The 16,926-nt window shown below is 39.5% G+C and overlaps 5 protein-coding genes across 5 annotated transcripts in view; 2 read left to right on the forward strand and 3 right to left on the reverse strand.

The window, feature by feature from the left end:
- The window catches only part of LOC106083707 (arf-GAP domain and FG repeat-containing protein 1), a 274,523-nt gene extending 267,892 nt beyond the window's left edge, over positions 1 to 6,631 (reverse strand). Inside the window, exon 1 of the mRNA XM_059365425.1 lies at positions 4,999 to 6,631. Within this exon, the coding sequence (XP_059221408.1) occupies positions 4,999 to 5,165 (167 nt within the window). The 5' untranslated portion in view covers positions 5,166 to 6,631. The remainder of the gene's footprint in view (positions 1 to 4,998) is intronic.
- Positions 6,632 to 8,850: 2,219 nt separating this feature from the next.
- Positions 8,851 to 9,423, forward strand: LOC106083684 (uncharacterized). The gene has a single exon (XM_013246852.2). It carries the CDS (start codon positions 8,899 to 8,901, stop codon positions 9,316 to 9,318), a length of 420 nt encoding a protein of 139 aa, XP_013102306.1. The 5' UTR covers positions 8,851 to 8,898; the 3' UTR covers positions 9,319 to 9,423.
- LOC106083685 (large ribosomal subunit protein P1) lies at positions 9,407 to 10,199 on the reverse strand. Its single transcript, XM_013246853.2, has 2 exons — positions 9,986 to 10,199; positions 9,407 to 9,859 (listed from the first exon to the last, which is right to left on the reverse strand). The coding sequence occupies exons 1-2, from the start codon at positions 10,055 to 10,057 to the stop codon at positions 9,596 to 9,598; spliced, it is 336 nt and encodes a 111-aa protein (XP_013102307.1). The 5' UTR covers positions 10,058 to 10,199; the 3' UTR covers positions 9,407 to 9,595.
- A 223-nt stretch (positions 10,200 to 10,422) lies between these two features.
- LOC106083690 (ribonuclease H2 subunit A) lies at positions 10,423 to 12,411 on the forward strand. Its single transcript, XM_013246858.2, has one exon. The coding sequence runs from the start codon at positions 10,593 to 10,595 to the stop codon at positions 11,622 to 11,624; it is 1,032 nt and encodes a 343-aa protein (XP_013102312.1). The 5' UTR covers positions 10,423 to 10,592; the 3' UTR covers positions 11,625 to 12,411.
- A 1,417-nt stretch (positions 12,412 to 13,828) lies between these two features.
- LOC106083722 (F-box-like/WD repeat-containing protein ebi) lies at positions 13,829 to 16,663 on the reverse strand. Its single transcript, XM_013246939.2, has 3 exons — positions 16,454 to 16,663; positions 15,301 to 16,370; positions 13,829 to 15,235 (listed from the first exon to the last, which is right to left on the reverse strand). Exons 1-3 carry the CDS (start codon positions 16,509 to 16,511, stop codon positions 14,390 to 14,392), a joined length of 1,974 nt encoding a protein of 657 aa, XP_013102393.1. The 5' UTR covers positions 16,512 to 16,663; the 3' UTR covers positions 13,829 to 14,389.
- Positions 16,664 to 16,926: the final 263 nt, after the last annotated feature.

The raw sequence follows: 16,926 nt of genomic DNA on the forward strand, positions 1-16,926 counted from the left end.
AAAGATCTGTTGATAAACCAATTTCTTTTCAGTAGCTTTTCAATATCTTTTTTTTTTTGATAGTATTTGGCAATCATTTTTCAAGTTTTTGCCTGTTAGGGCGAAGATCATTAAATTTTACAATTTTGTTTGTTTCTCTTTCGAGACGAGCTTAATGATCGGAGATTCAAATGCAAAAGGAAAGCCAAAGATAGCAACTCACACCAACCACTATGAGACGCGTTTCGTCTTTGGCTAGAAGACTTTTCAACCATATTAGGTGTGATGGCTTCAAGGGCCATGCGTTGGTATGTTGTATTCGAATCGTATTAATAGCGAAAACGCATCTATGATACAATTACCACTTTAACCACACTCGACAACCCTGACTATTAGCTCTACTTTTCCTAATGCATTTATTTTTGTGTAATGACAGACATTCTTTCTGTGACAAATTACACTTCTTCCGTACTACGCATGATTTTGTGAATCTGTTGGAAGTTGTATAGATGGCTTCGAACGATAAGACAATGGCAATTGCTCTCGCTGTTGCTCCGTGTGCCCAGGTTCGAATCCTGGCCGAGCTCTGCCTAATTTTCCATTTTTCAACTTTTTGTCTGTTAGGGCGAAGATCATTAAATTTTACAATTTTTGTTTGTTTCTCTTTCGGCAATGTTGAATAAACCTTAGTTATAAACAACTCCTCATGACCCGGCATGGGATAGCTGTGAGAACCACACAGGCTGAAACATTCAGGTGTGATCTGTGTGGTGTTCATTGATGTCACGAGAAGCTTAGCTGTGAGCTACCGGGCGCATCCACAGGTTGCGGATAATGGAATGCTCCATACGGAGTAGCTGAGGTATCAAGCGGAGATGTGAGAGGTCGGGCGGCACCGCCTCTTGCACAAATACTGGGTGCCTATGAAGCTCGATATGACAAGGCGAGTTATTGGCGCCAGTTACCTCGACCATCGGTCGGAGCGAGCTCCTTATGTTGAACCTGTACCCAATTATATTTTCTCAAAAAACTCTCATTTTCATGTTACAAACTGATCGCTTAACAAAACATAATCATAATAATTGAATGCCTACTGGTATCGCCTGTTATAAAAAAATCGACATAAACCAAAGTTCACAAAATTGCCAGCGTTCCATGAACGTCTTTAGCAAAAGCCAGCCAGTATGACAAGAAAAACAAAAAGCAAAAAAGGTAAAACTGAACTCGCAGAACAAACAAAAAAAACAATGAATTGCGAAAACCAGCTTAGACCACTTTGATACTGCAGCAACTTTTTTCCTCGTTGCGTTTATGCTGTGATTGTCAAAGTGTTCTGAATTGTTTCCAGAGTAGAACTGCATTAGTTGGCATTTAGCTCAACTATTGCTAAGACGTTTATCTAAGTTATTTTTGCGCTTGCAATATTTAGTTTTATCATCAAAGAACTTTTTGGAAATTGGACAAATGAGTTAATATTTATTTTTTAATCTGATCATGATTAAGTCAAACTGATGTTAACGGTCTAAAGACCATATTATGGCTACCCAGGCAGAATATGGGAAAAATTTTTCAACTTTTGTCTGTATGACGGTGACATTTATAAAACTCTATAAATATGTTTCGCTTAACGTAACATCACCCGAAGGCAAAGGTCGAATGTATCGTGGAGGTTGAGCACCTGAAGCAATGTAACTCGAGCGCCGGTAAAGTCACTTTTGGCAACGTAACATTTACTTATGTGAATAAATGCGCCAGGTTGTTTCACAGTTGAAAAGGGCAATTGATAATCGTGCAGACCGTTTTCTCTTCTCTGGTCAGTTGCTAAAGGCATACTCGTCTAAGCGTTGTTGGAAATTCCCTATGTGCTGAAGATCAGCATGGATGTCTTTAATTGGATAACTCGATATCATTGCACGTTCAAGCTCTTGTCTAAACTACTTCAAGCCATGTCATAGGGCGGTACTAGTGAATCTGGATCAACTATGGTCCACGTTTTGAGGACTTCACCAATGCCTACATCCAGGCGGGCCTGAAATCATTTATTTGTATGCAAGTCAAAGCCCTGTAGAGTGAAGTGATAAACAAAGAACTGCATGTGACCCATTATTTGGCACTGAATAGCCAATTTGGCCAAAGCAATTGTCTGTATTGCAGGCCACATAAAAACAAAGTTAGGCATCTGGATAGGCAACTACCACCCAGAGATATCAGTTGGGAATTTCGTTATCCTGAGCGAAGAGTTCATCGCTCCACGCAGCATATCATGGGGATATGGCAGCGGCCAAAGCAATTGTCTGTATTGCAGGCCACATAAAAACAAAGTTAGGCATCTGGATAGGCAACTACCTCCCAGAGACATCAGTTGGGAATTTCGTTATCCTCAGCGAAAAGTTCATCGCTCCATGCAGCATATCATGAGAATATGGCAGCGGAAGCGGCGAAAAGCCTCCAAGTGATTGCCGCACCATCCATTGCACCTAAAGAAGTTCACATCCCCGACAAATCAAATTAGTTCTGGCTAAATTATGTTCTGACAGTTGCTCCCGCCTTAATACTGGTGTAGGATTGGTTTCAAGGTGCTAAATATATGCCCCGTTTGAAAGCAGGGACCACATGATACACATCACCTTTTTATCCACCTTGTTATCAACAATCCCATGACAGCCGGTTGTACGTACCGGATTGACCCGATGGATTTTTTCATCGGCAAGGGCTGCCGCCTCAGTGTTCAACACACTGATACAACAACATCAACATCCCATCTCAGTGGGTGAGTTCCTATATCTTTATACATATTTCAAAGAACCCAGCTGGTAAATTGAGTATGATTCCCAGTGTAAACGGGTTTACGCACCAGGAACTATCAAAGATTGCACTTGAACAGCAACAACAATCCCATGGCAACCGGTTGTACGTATCGGTTTGACCCGATGGAGTCCTTAATCGGCAAAGGTTGCCGCCTCAACACACTGCTACAACACAACAACAATAACAATACAAAGCAAAGCGCAGCGGCATGCTCCGATTTATGTGGTGTTTATTGTGATCTCGAGAAGCTTGGTTGAGAGCTATCGGGCGCTTCCACAGGTTGCGGATAGTGGAATGCTCCAAACAAGCCAGCTGCAACTGTAGTCTCGAATAATCAGCGATATCGAGTTTAAAATCTTAGTGAGAGGTGGAGCGACACCGGCTCTTGCTTAAATACTGAATGCCTATGATGCTGCATATGACAAGCGAGTTATTGGCGCCTTCAAATAATCATTGGCCATGACGTTCCAGGACGAATCGTCCTATTGACCGGAAAAAGATGGCTTACTTATAAAGCTGGAAGAGGATCGCTACCTCCACATACAAATGTGGCCACAACAACAACAACTTGTGATTTACAAAGTCAAAGAGCATTCCGTAGCGCAGAGGTTAGCATGTCCGCCCATGATGCTAAACGCCTGGGTTCAAATCGTGGCAAGAGCATCAGAAAAAATTGTCAGCGGTGATTTTCCCCTCCTAATGCTGGCAACATTTGTGAGGTACTATGCCATGTAAAACTTCCAAAGAGGTGTCGCACTGCGGCACGCCGTTCGCACTCGGCTACAAAAAGAAGGCTCCTTATCATTGAGTTCAAACTTGAGTCGGCCGGCATTCATTGTGCCCATGAGCATTTCCTTAGTGGAATGCTCATGGGCAAAATTTGCATTTTGCAAGAGCATTCCGGATTGCAAAAAGATGACAAACTTGGTGACCGTGCTATCCGAGTAAGGAAAATGAGGGAGGAAGGGAGCTGCATGGGCAGGTTGAAAAAAAAAAGAGCATAGAATGGAAGCGGATTAAGGAATAAGTTAAAATAATTTCTTGCCCATCTTCAGGAGCTTGACGAGGTCGCCACCTCCACATGAAAATTTGGCTACGACAATGACAGAATTGCTGATATATAGACTTACTAGGTTTTTGTAGACCGCACCACAAACACATTATCTGTTTGGATGTATAGACACAATGACATGGCAAAGGTGAAATCCCGCATTCTGTTCTTCAACCTAACCATTTCAAAAAAAAAAGTTTCATTTCACAAACAATTTCATATTGCTGTGGTTGGAGTGTTGAAACTCCCAAAGTTGTTTGGAGTGTTGAAACTCCCAAAACTTGAATCGGACTGCACTCATTGTGCCCCTGACCATTTCCTTAGTGGAATGCTCATGGAAAAAATTTGCATTTTGCAAGAGCATCCCGGATTGCAAAGACGACAAACTTGGTGACCGTGCTATCCGAGTTAGGAAAATGGGGGAGGGAGGGAGGTGCATGGGTACGTAGAATAAAAAAAGGAGCATAGAATGGAAAAGGATTAAGGAATAAGTTAAAAGCACAGAATTTCTTGCCCACCTACAGGAGCTTGACGAGGTCGCCACCTCCACATGAAAATTTGGCTACGACAACGATGACAGAATTTCTGATACGGGCTTATCAGGTTTTGGCAGACCGCACCACAAACACATTATCTGCTTGGATGTATAGACACAATGACATGGCAAAGGTGAAATCCCGCATTCTGTTCTTCAACCTAACCATTTCAAAAAAAGTTTCATTTCACAAACAATTTCATATTGCTTTGGTTGGCGTGTTGTAACTCCCAAAGTTCGTTCCCGGGTCCAGTATCATGATTTACATGATTTAATTGGCAATACCTAACATTTGACACCCACATTGTATATGGTGAGTTAATTTTCAAACCTGGAAATAATAGCATTCCATGGGCCCTACAGCCTTTACCTCCAAAACGTACCAAAGTTTCCTGTTTCTGGAATAAAACTTAGGGTGTACGCAAAAAAAATCTCTAAAATCTGTAATCCATCCTTTAGCTTAGGCTGATTGGCATAATTCGTTTAAAAAATTAACTTTGATGTTGACAAAACCTTTTTGTTTCAAATGGCAACACACGTGCCAACAACCCCCATCATCATAACCTACTGGGTATGTAAAACAATTTGTTAAATGTTTAACGCTACAACAAAGTCAAATACTTACAGTACTCCGGAGCAGCGTGTGCAAACAAACGATCCAATGGTCATGTTGACATAAGTGGGTCCTTTTTGGCCGCAATCGAAACATTGGCGATTACCACCGCCAGTGGTAATTAACTCACGCAAGGCCTCAAGATGTTTATCATCTTGTTTTTTGCGTACCATAGCCATGGTTTTTGTTGGTATAGTGTGGTTGTGGTTGCTTTTTTCGAAATTTGTTGTTTGTTGTTGCGGTGCAGCTGGCCTATAACGTATTATGTCCTCAATTGAAGCCCTTGGCAATGGTGGCGACAGAGATGACGTTGGATACTTGGCTGTAGCACTTATTGTGGTTTTCGTTAAGCTGGAAGCTTTAGATCGAGTGGCCGATAATGATTTGGATTCTGCTAAAATAGCCGTTGATAGCCTATTATTGGTGGTCTTGAGTGGCTTAATATTCGGTATGGAGCCGTTTTGACTGATGTAATTGAAATCGTCTTCACTGGTCGAAGAAGTTTCTCCAAAAAACTCCGTATCTGGCGGAGGCGAAGGATCCTGTTTAGTTCGATATTTATCCGTGGTGTTAAATTTCGTCTGGGTCGGATATATGAACACGAACTGAATGTTGATGCTGTTCCGAAACTTCACACAGCGATCAAAAAATTCAACACAAAACTAGATTTCAATATTACAAATGACAATCTATGTACTCTATATACACAACAACGACGTAAATCTTTAATCGCAAAACAATTTGTATTTATATTCTTATTATTTTGCAGGCTTTTTGTTTGGCGCCAGGAATAGATTTTGAACAGATCAAAAAAACCCCACTGCAAGTGCCCCAATAAAACAAGAAAAAAAAAATAAGGTAAAGGCCACCACACGCTCTATTCTCTCCTTATGATTTCTCTTCTTGTATCGCGCACACAACACACACCCGTACAAAATCGTCTCTTTGCTATAACAAAGCAAGAAACAAGCAACAACAACACTCAAAACACTTGCTAGTACACAAACAGACACACACTGGCACCCAAATATTTTTACGCAATTGCAATTATATTGAGGGGGGACCTTTTGCCAGAGGACTGTGAATTCCTGCTTTCTGCTCGCTCGTTACAACTTTAACACACAATTCACAAATTTCCACACTACTCTTTTATTATTATAGGTTTGTTTGCTGGCAAAATACACTTTCGTTGATTTTTTTCTCTCGCCTATAGATATTATTTTGAGGTTTTATTATTTTCTTTTCATATAACAAACAAATAGCTAGCTATAAAATTTTGTTCAATCTGGCTTCTTTAACAATTTGTTGCTTTTAACTTTGTTAAATTCTTTTTTCGTTTAGAAATTTCACACCGAGCTCCTACGTTTGTTTTTCATTATTTTCATTTTGGGTTTTATAATTTCTTTTTGATTTGCTAATTGCGTTTTCACTGTAATTATTCTATTATTCTTTTTATTTTTTTTTATTTTCGAGTGTAAGAGCAGAGCGGAGCGTGAGACGTAACACCACGACAATTAACAAAAAATTTCGAGTGCCTTCCTGCGCTTTCACTGTTTGGGCTCTATTCGGTGAATGAATATGAATATTATGTTTTGTGTCTGCATGTCTGAAAGTATAATTGGGGACTCAAACAGACTTTTGGCACCTGGCAATCCTATTCCTTCATCTGCATTTGCAAAAACAGGACGGAAGATTTAAACAACGGTGTTCTCTTTTTGTTTAGAATTGAATAGAATGAAGGAATTGCCGTTTATATTGCACTACATTTTACTCTTTGTGCGGACAATTACATTTTCCAACACTGGCAAAATACCAATTCTTTATCGATTAGAAATGTTATCGATTTTAATGGCAATATTAGAGGTGTTTTATTTACCCCTTAAAGCTGAGTATTCTGTTCATCTTTTCGAGCGGAATGCTGTCAAACTCCATATAAAAAAACGTCGGCGAAACGTTGGGTGAAAATTGGCGGAAAAGCAGTACTCTGTTTATAGTGAGGAAAATGGCAACAAAAAACTATTATAGTGGCAACACTTGCCGGCATCATTTTAGTTTGTTTCATTGGTTTCAATTTTTTTATTTATTTGAGAATCAATATATAAAATAGAGAAAACAATAAGTGCAGACAAAGAAACACGTTTTGTTATCGAAACAAAAATATTTGATTGCTGTCAAATTTCGCTAGTAAAATAATTACAAATTTCGGCGGCTATTCCGAATGCAGAATAGAGTCATAAGTAATGAGGGAATTACCTACTGAATGCAATCAGCAATTTTTTTTCTTCAAAATCTATTATCTAAAAAAAGGAATCACGAAAAAATGTTGCGAAAAACGAACATAGTACCAGCCCTGACAAAATTACCAGGTAGTGTACCGTAAACAGCTGAGTATAATTTTTTCTCGCGAGTACAGTATCTGTCAACGAGTTTTGGTTGTGTGTGTGTATTATAGTTAAGAACGATACATATGCAAACAACAAAAAAGGGCGCGAACTAGTAACATACTCAAAATCAGAGTTGTACTAATCACTGATTTTGACAGATAATGCACTCAACATTTTGTTGTTGGGCAACTGCCACTACCAGTAAATGAATATATCTTGGCTAGTACCAACTCTGATTTTGTGTATGTAACTAGTTCGCGTCATTTCTTGTTGTTTGTGTGTGTATGGTTCTTAACTATAATACACACACACACAACTAAAACTCGTTGTTTACGGTACACTACCTGGTAATTATGTCATGGTACCAGCCACTAGTGGGAACTTGCGCCACCAAAGCAAGTGACCCAACCTTCTTAATTCAACCATGAACAGGCACAGACTTCATGTCGTAATTCGATTCTGTTATGGGTTAACTCATTCTGCTATGGATTAACCCTAGTGTTCGGCTCGCAAATACGCAGAATTCACTAATAGAAGGTTAGGTCACATGCGAAAACATACAGTGGATAGGTCCCATGAACATCATTAAGGATGTCAAATCTACCAATTGAAAATGTCATCATATAGGAGAAAACAAGTTGATATTCTCAATGCCATGTATTGCCTAAAATTAAAAAAAGTTATGTCAGCTGATTGCTTGTCGTAACATTATTCAGTCAAGGCGGATTTAAGAAGGTGGTACCACGCGAACAGCCGTTAAGAGCTGGCCAGAGTACTATCAGAGCTGGCAAAAGTATGATCAGCTTGATGGCAAGATGACAGATTTCACCATATGTTCTGTGGTTGTTGCACAAATGAGACCACCGTTAATTGTTTCGCCATGTTATTCAATAGTCCTGTTCAGTGCAAAGTAGTACTGGTAACTTATCGATATAATGAACGAACCAGGATTCACTGAATAAGGTTAAGCCAAGCGATCAGCCGATATACTTTTTTTTTAATATTTGGCAGTACTTGGCATTGAGGATGTCAACTTGTTCTCTTTTTACATTCATTCTTTGTTTACGTTTTCTCCTATATGATGACATTTTCCATCGTCAGATTTGACATCCTTAATGATGTTTATGGGGCCTATCCACTTTATGTTTTTACATGTGACCTAACCTTCTATTAGTGAATCCTGTGAACGAACAGATAATTAGAACCGATTAAACTAAAACACAGCAAATATACTTAATTAAAGTGAAAACTATAAAGATGCATTGAAATATCGCTGCTTTTTGGTCATTGAACTCAACACCACCTCTGCGGAATGTGTCCGCATTATATCGCCACCATCTCATTAATAGTACTTTTTGGAACTTGTACATGCTAAAAGAAGAACTGTTTGGGACAATATTATCAATCATGTGGGAACTACCCACAAACAATGACTGTTATCGATAATGAAAAAATTTTAAATCGATAAAAACGGCGCTTTACCTTATAATGACACTATGACACAGTAAAATAGAAAAAAACAAAACAAATGTATTGTTCTCAGGAAAAAGTTTCGGGATTTGCAAAACAATTTGCGTGTACCATTAATGGCGAAACAACAGAATTTGTTTTTCATCCATTCGCAAACAAATGGTTTATATTAATCACTCAATATGGCCGGGTGCCAAATATGTATAGCGTTCAGTTTGATTTAAAGCGCAGCGATGGCATTCCTTTGGCCATCCAAGGCCCCATCAACCATCCACAGTTTCACATGTCTGTCCCCATAACAGTGACTTGTAATTTTGGCGCCGATAAAGATGAAACCCGCAGTGCCATACAGTTCTTAGTTAACAGATCGAAATTAAGTAGATGTCCACATGAGTTCCTCATAGGCTTGGGCATTAAAGAATTGGATGGAGCAGTTCTTCGGGAGATAGCAAAGGTTTTGGATGAAATTATTGCCTGAACAAGGAAATCTCGAATATGGAAGATCTCAGCATGTTTTGACGTTTTATATTCTAATAAGTATTTAAAATACAATAAAAACATTTCACTTTTTCAAAAACATAAATGATACTTTTTTATTGGTTTAAATAAATTTGTACATTAAAACGTGTACAAAACATTAAAACACCGTCTTCTACTGTTTTACTCTTTTCTGTCATATACACTTGTGGTAAATGGTATAAAAAAGCAGCATTCTGTTTTCTGGCATTGTTAAAAACAAACAAATAATCGTCCACTTAATCGAAAAGAGCGAAGCCCATATCGTCATCGGATTCCTCAGGTTCTTCCTCCTTCTTTTCTTCCTTCTTGGCTTCAGCAGCAGGAGCAGCAGCGCCAGCTGGAGCGGCAGCACCGCCAGCGGGAGCAGCACCTACACCAGAGCCAATGTTGGTGATCAAGTCCTTGACATTGACACCTTCCAAAGCCTTGGCGAACAAACCAGGCCAGTAAGGTTCAACTTCAACATTGGCGGCCTTCAAGACAGTTGAGATTTTTTCACCCTAAAAGAAAATGAACACATATTTATAAGCTATTAGTGAAGGGATAACAAGTAGAGTCATTGTATACTAAACGGGGATTGCGAAGATTTTCGTCGATTTTTTTCAACAACTGCTGCGGATACTTACAGTGACGGTAATATCATCATCAACCAAGACGAGGGCGGCGTAGACGCAAGCGAGTTCAGCTTTGTTAGACATATTTAGGTTTGTTTTTATTTAATAATTTGGTGCAAGTTGCCAAAAATTAAATTGTTGTTTTTAAATAATAATTGGCCTTAGCTCGATATCGAGAACAAGCACACCTCACAAAGTCCTAAACCGGAAAGAAAGAAAAGAAACAAAACAAAATACAATGTGAAGTTAGATGCAAGAGGTAAACAGTACGAAATTTGCAACTGTGTGAATACAACACTGCTTATTTAAATGATTAATCGTTCAATAATGATGAAATTTAAACCAACATAATGAATGCAAGTAAATTTTAGTTTATTTTATTCGATTTTATTTTTTATAATACCTAATTATTGGCTTAAATTCTATTCATTAGGCTCTTAACGATTGGTTTGCTGAACAAATGTCCGTGCTTAGTTAATTACGCCGTTAGAAAAGAAGATAAGGCGTTTACTTTGTTCGACAGACTTTGAATTTGTGATGGGTATAAACAAAAAAGGCGCCATAAACTCATTATTTATTTTAATAGTTGTGCAGCTGTGCATTCGCAAAAGTTAAAAAAATGTCAGAAGAAGTAGCTATAAAAGATGAGCCCCTAAGCGAAACCATTAAGATGGAAGAGATTGAGGATTATGATGCAGAAGCCATGGTGGAAAAAATTACTTCACTCAAAACTCTTGGTCCATTCATAGCTTCTAAAGACAACTCGGCCAACACGGTTTATTTTTCCGATATACCCCAGATTTGCAAGGATGAACCGTGTATGCTAGGTGTGGACGAGGCCGGTCGCGGCCCAGTTTTAGGACCAATGGTTTATGGCATTGCATTTTGCCCAATAAAGAGCAAACAAGCCTTAATTGATCTGGGTTGTGCAGATTCCAAACAACTGACCGAGGAAAAACGAGACGTTATATTCGATGACATCAACACCAAAGAATACGCCAACACTTGCATAGGTTGGGCTGTGGAAATCATATCGCCAAATGTCATTAGCTCCAGCATGTTTAGGAGAGCCAAGTGCTCCCTTAATGAGGTCTCCATGAATTCAGCAATTGGTCTAATACATGCTGCAGTTGATTTGGGTGTCAACATAGCGGAAGTGTATGTTGATACGGTTGGGCCTCCCGAAAAATATCAAGACAAGCTGCAACAGATATTTCCACAATTCAAAATCACAGTCGCTAAGAAAGCTGATTCTACATATCCCATTGTATCTGCTGCCAGTATATGTGCCAAAGTTAGCCGTGATCATGCTTTGAAAGTATGGAAATTCCCCGAGGGTTTAAAACTAAATTCGAATGATTTCGGCAGTGGTTATCCAGGAGATCCGGTTACAAAACGCTTTCTATCGGAAAATATTGATTTGGTTTTTGGATTTCCACGTTTAGTACGTTTCAGCTGGTCAACCGCCGAGAATGCTTTGGCCGATAAGGCATTTGATGTTGAATTCGATGAACCAGATTCGGAAAAGCCAAAATATGCTGGCCCCAAATTAACCAAATTTTTCAAAGGTACCACCAAAGATGGTGAAATAAAGCGAGAGCCATGCCGTTTTCTTAAAGAGAGATTTTTAGATAGTTGTATAGATTTTTAAGTTATTTTTTTAAGTAGTATTTTAGATATTAGAAATCTGTTCTTGAAGATGACACTATATCAATGCAGTGAATAATGAAAAAATTAAAACAAGAGGCGAAAAATAATTTTTTTTATATCCTTTGGAGTATCATTTAAAGGCGGAGTGTGCTACAATCCATAGGTATTTCAACAAGGTATGGAATATCGTTAGCTGCACCTTCAACAACAGAGAGATTGATGGAAAAACTGCAAGAACATATAGCTATAACCTTTTTTAATGACTATCCGATCCTGTTTTCGCCAAAAACGCTCTGTGACGCTGAAAAAGTCGGAATAACCCAACCAAACAGTGGGAAAACTTGCATTATACCTGTGAGAAGGTTGGCCCCAATACCAAATTTATCCCAATCAGCCAACCAAATTAAGCGGAAAGATTACTCGAACCAAAAAGCACTATAAATTAAAGTTAAACGGATCAAGGCTGAATGGGTATTCCACCAAAGGGAGATCCCTCGGAGGCCAGTGTGGCATATTGTGATAACCCAGTGAGAAAGTGTAAGAGAAAGGTAAAGAATAATTGAGTCCCCAGATCATACCAAGAGACGAAATAAGCGGTTGGAGAAAGATAGAAGAGTGTAGGGAGCAAGCGTCTGTTCTACACGCCCTAACGTATGTTTTACAGGGAGCACTGGTTCACGCCTACCTGAATGTTGTCCTGCGCTTCTAAGCACACATACACGCGTGTGTAGGATCTCATCGCGTGCCCCGGAACAATCGTTGAGGACATTTGAAATACTTCAAAGGATACTAATTGGCTCATATATAAGGAAGCCAACATAAATAGCTATGCTTATACAAGTCTGTATGGAATTCATTAACTACTATATCAATGTCCATATTGGGAATGTGTGAGATAAGATGCCCAGAGTCAGTACAATTCAAAATCTTCGAGGAGTTATTCTCCTCCACTAAGGTAAAAGAAACTCAAAGTCTATACCGTCATATTGCTATCGAGGAGAGCGTAGAAGGCTGTTGTGGTTGTCAAAAGTTCGGAGGGATCTGTAATCATATAGGTTTTGCTGGACAGATGAACAGGTTAAGTGTGTTTCCATTTCACATGTGTGCCACTCTTTCAGCAAGTTGGCATCAATCCTTCCCCAGTAGGTATTCAGGAGGTGGTACCAGGCAGAGGGTAGTTGCGCTAGAACGCCCCTTTGGTTGCCGGGGAAGGTAAGCTTCTTCAAGTACTGTGGTAGCGGATGGTCGCCAAAAACGGGCTTTAATCAATCAATTCATTGCTTTCACTTCTTCAATAGCATCCAAGGGAATGCTTTTTTAACCCGCTTCGTACATCGCTTAAACTAGAGGCTCCCTCTTGTAGCGTTTAACCTGTCGCTCAAGATCATAAAGTTTCACCCTGACGTCTCTATGGGGTGGTTGCCTAAGAAGAAGACTATGATTTGGATGGCTGTTGCTATAACAGACCAGTAGATAATGCTTGGGAATGATCTTTGTTTTGATGGAGGTGGTCCACATGAGAAATGAGCAGACAGCCTGTCGCAGTTCGAATTGAAACATTCTGGCAGGTCTCAAACTTATTCCACTGCGTGTTGCTTATGTGGTGACTCCATATTGGCGTTCACCACTGACCTCTAAATTCTATGTCAACAACCCAAGAGCTGCTGGGAAGTGATTTTAAGATCCTGTTCCTATTTCTGACTTTGTTATGAATTGCAGTACCATGTGCCGATGTAAAGGATGTCAAATGTTAAACTAAGCATTTTGGAATAATTGATGGTCGGGACTCTCAACGACTCTCAAATTCAAATTTCGTTTTAATTTTGCTACTGTGTTCGTTTTTCGCTGCCTAAATCCTGTTTTTATAAAGGAAATCATGGATAAAAAATTTTATTTTTCAAAAGAAATTTGGTTGTTTCCTGCAAGGAAATTTGTCTAAAAAAATATGGCTGAAGATTTGGTTACGTATATCTTCATGTATCTTGCAGCGGTATAAGCGCCAACATCGGTGAATTAGACGTTTAAGCTATTGCGAATGTCTTCAACTTGAGAGCCGGAAGCAACGATCGTACAGTCGTCCTCGTAACTTCGTACCCGATAAATGTTGGTGATTGTTCATGGGCTCAAATCACACACTGGTTCCAAAGTAAAATAACTGTTTTAAAATATTGAAATCTTTTCTTTTTGTGCAAGATATTTATTGCATTTGTTTATAAATTAAATTTTATTGTTTCTTCTTATTCTATTGAAATATTATTTTTTTTTGTAATAAAATGATTGCTTAAAGAAAATAATATTGTTCTTGCATATATAAAGGGGGACAAAGAGGGAACAGGGAATTTATATGGAAGCTGCATTTCAGCAGATCTATGCGAAGTTCCGATTTGAGTATAGCAACTGTGTTACATTACCTAAACCGATTTCCTAAATAACACAAAATAAAAGTAAAACAAAACAAAAATAACCAATGCCGTAGGAGCAATGAGCGTTAAGGGGACGAGACTGAAGTTTTCGAAGCGATAATAAAATGCTACTTTATACCTTAATTTTAAACTAAAATAGCAGTTGTTATAATAATAATAGCGATGCAATTAAAAAATCTTTACATACATCAGACTTATGACACTACGAAACGTTGTGTTTTGTTTTCATTTGTTGTATTAAAAAAGGGAAAAATACAAAACTATTCTACGATGTGAAATACGTTCATAACAGTATCTAAAAAGAGACATCGCTCGTGCCAGAAGGCGGGAATGACACCGCCGATCAACACTTTCTCAGATCCAGAACAAAAACACTACCATCCGAAGCACTGGCTCCCACCTTGGTTCCTCTGGAGTTCCAACAAACTTCAAAAATACCACCAGTGCCCTTATAACTGTGTACTAAGTGTCCATTTTGTGTGCTCCAAATGTGAACGCATTTGTCAAAACTACCTGATGCCAAATATTTACCATCCGGTGAGAAAGCTACGGAATACACTGGCTCTGTGTGTTTCGTTAGTGTATGTATGCACATACCACGTTCCACATCCCATAAACGTACAGTGGAATCGAATGATGCCGATGCAAGTAATAGATTTGTATTTGGATTTTGCGTGCCAGGACCTGTGGGGGACCACTTAATCGTGTATATCTCCTTGGAATGTGCCTGTAGATCGTGACAGCATTTATCTCGATTCATACACCAGATCTTGAGTGTCATATCATCGGAACAGGATGCCAATAGTTTTCCCTGAGGGCACCATTTAATGGCATTAACCTCGTTTGTGTGTCCTTTGAATGTTTTGATAGGTACGTCGGAACCTAATCGGCATACATGAATGCGTTGATCTGTACTGCAGCTGGCAAAAGAATTATTGGTTTGCCAATCTACGTCCAGAGCTGGAGCATTATGAAATGAAAATTGTTGGGTACACATACCGGTCGAAGCGTCCCAAATGATGGTAGTCTTATCCACACCGGCCGAGAGAATGTAATTACCACGCTTATTCCACTTAAGTGCGAAAATTGGACCTTTATGTTGGCCCAAAGTGGAGGCCAAACTACCATCTGTTTTCCAAATGCGTGCAAAACCGTCATAACTGCCAGTGGCCAAAAGAGTTCCGTCACACTAAAATAACGAAAAATATTAAAAAAAAAATAGTGGCGAATTGCCATGCCATAAACTCAACTTACATTCCAATCAAGCGAAGTAACATCCTTGTTGCTTGGTACTTCAGCTCCACCCTTTTGTATACAATGACGTAGAACTAGTTGGTTTGGCGATGCCATGGCGTCCGACATGTCCCATATACGTGCCGTGCTATCACCAGAACCGCTGGCCAATAAATCACGACTAGGATTCCAAGCACAAATGAACACTTCACTTTCGTGGCCTCTCAACACGGTTGCCTTGGACGCTGGTATCTCAATGGCTGAATCAATATCCATAGGTTCTGAGCCACCAGCAGGGGTTGCTGGAGATGATCCAAGTGTGGATGTTGGCGCTGATGTGGTTGCATTTCCACCTGTTGTTGTACCAGTACCACTTGCCGAACCCGTCTGCGCTGTGGTGGTAGGTGTTGCAGTTCTTGAAGTTGTTGTTGTTCCTGCAGCCGTTGCCGCTGATGCAGTTTCGTTTGATGCATTATTATTGGTGCTGCCATTATTGGATGTAGTGGATGCACCATCATCTGCCGTATTACTTGTTGAAGTTGTTGCCGTTGCATCGGTTTTCTTGTCATCACCTGTTGTGGTAGCCGTGGCTGATGTTGATGTATTGCTAGCTGTGCCACTTGTTCCTGCCGGCGAACCACCTACAGCAGAACCAGATGCTGTGGCACTATCTGTTTCTGTATTATCTCCTGCAGCAGGGGCACTACCGGATGTACCAGAAGCATTTGTGCTAGTACTTGATGTTGTTGCTGCATTTTCAGTTTTAACTTCCGCCTTTATATTATTTCCTGACGATCCACTGGCAGCTGTACTACTCGATGCAACATTGTCACCATTACCACTTTTGCCGGTTTCGGATTTTATTGGCGCTGCCGTCGGTTTGGCTTCTGGCATGACAGCGTCTATGAGACTTAGGCTTTCAATAGGTCTTATCGGAACCCCATCTTCCCCCACGGACCACTCCACCTCTGTATACAGCAAGCCTTTTTGTAATATTGTTAAAAGTGCTGCTGGTGGAACCAGAGCTCCATTTATATTACTTTGTGAAATATGCGATTCAATGCCAAACACAAAAGCTGAATGTGTGAATCCTACAAAGAAATGTATATACATGTTAGGATTGATTGTGGGAAAACCTGATGTGACAGACGCCGCATAAATCTCTGCAACTCACCAGATTCTTGTAAGTATCGATAAACTAGAAAGTTTACTTCGTCACTGGAAAAACTCATTTTGGTTGGTTATTTTACTGTTTTATAATTTTATTTATTTAAAATATTTTATTTAATATTCTTCGCGTTTGACTTTCCCTCCAGAGAACGAAGTCTTCCCTATACATTTCACGCCGTTGCATTTATATCGTTTCTAGATCTTTTTCATGTTGCGAATTTTACTTTAAAAATAAAGGGCCGTTTCCATTTGATGAAAATTTAGATGTAAAGGCTAGTACTGACTTCAGCTTTTCGCCAGCATAACTGTCAAAACGCATTAAGCCTAGTACTGACATCGACTTTTCAGCCGAACAAGTGTAAAAACTCATTATAAAAAATGGTGACGAAGATAATGCAAACACATTCCGTAGAAATAGTAGTGACATGTCGCTGCGTCAATACAAATTTGGTTTCAATTAATTGCCAATGTTATTAA

Source organism: Stomoxys calcitrans, chromosome 3 (genome assembly GCF_963082655.1).
Source record: "Stomoxys calcitrans chromosome 3, idStoCalc2.1, whole genome shotgun sequence".
In the NCBI taxonomy this organism is placed as follows: Eukaryota; Metazoa; Arthropoda; class Insecta; order Diptera; family Muscidae; genus Stomoxys; species Stomoxys calcitrans.

Excerpts from the sequence above, each read along its gene's own strand:
- LOC106083685 (XM_013246853.2), bottom strand. The coding sequence starts at position 10,057 with ATGTCTAACAAAGCTGAACTCGCTTGCGTCTACGCCGCCCTCGTCTTG. Across the intron at positions 9,860-9,985 it reads ATGATGATATTACCGTCACT|GGTGAAAAAATCTCAACTGT; the intron begins GTAAGTATCCGC and ends ATTTTCTTTTAG.
- LOC106083684 (XM_013246852.2), top strand. The coding sequence starts at position 8,899 with ATGTATTGTTCTCAGGAAAAAGTTTCGGGATTTGCAAAACAATTTGCG.
- LOC106083722 (XM_013246939.2), bottom strand. The coding sequence starts at position 16,511 with ATGAGTTTTTCCAGTGACGAAGTAAACTTTCTAGTTTATCGATACTTA. Across the intron at positions 16,371-16,453 it reads TCGATACTTACAAGAATCTG|GATTCACACATTCAGCTTTT; the intron begins GTGAGTTGCAGA and ends ATTTCTTTGTAG. Across the intron at positions 15,236-15,300 it reads TTACTTCGCTTGATTGGAAT|TGTGACGGAACTCTTTTGGC; the intron begins GTAAGTTGAGTT and ends TCGTTATTTTAG.
- LOC106083690 (XM_013246858.2), top strand. The coding sequence starts at position 10,593 with ATGTCAGAAGAAGTAGCTATAAAAGATGAGCCCCTAAGCGAAACCATT.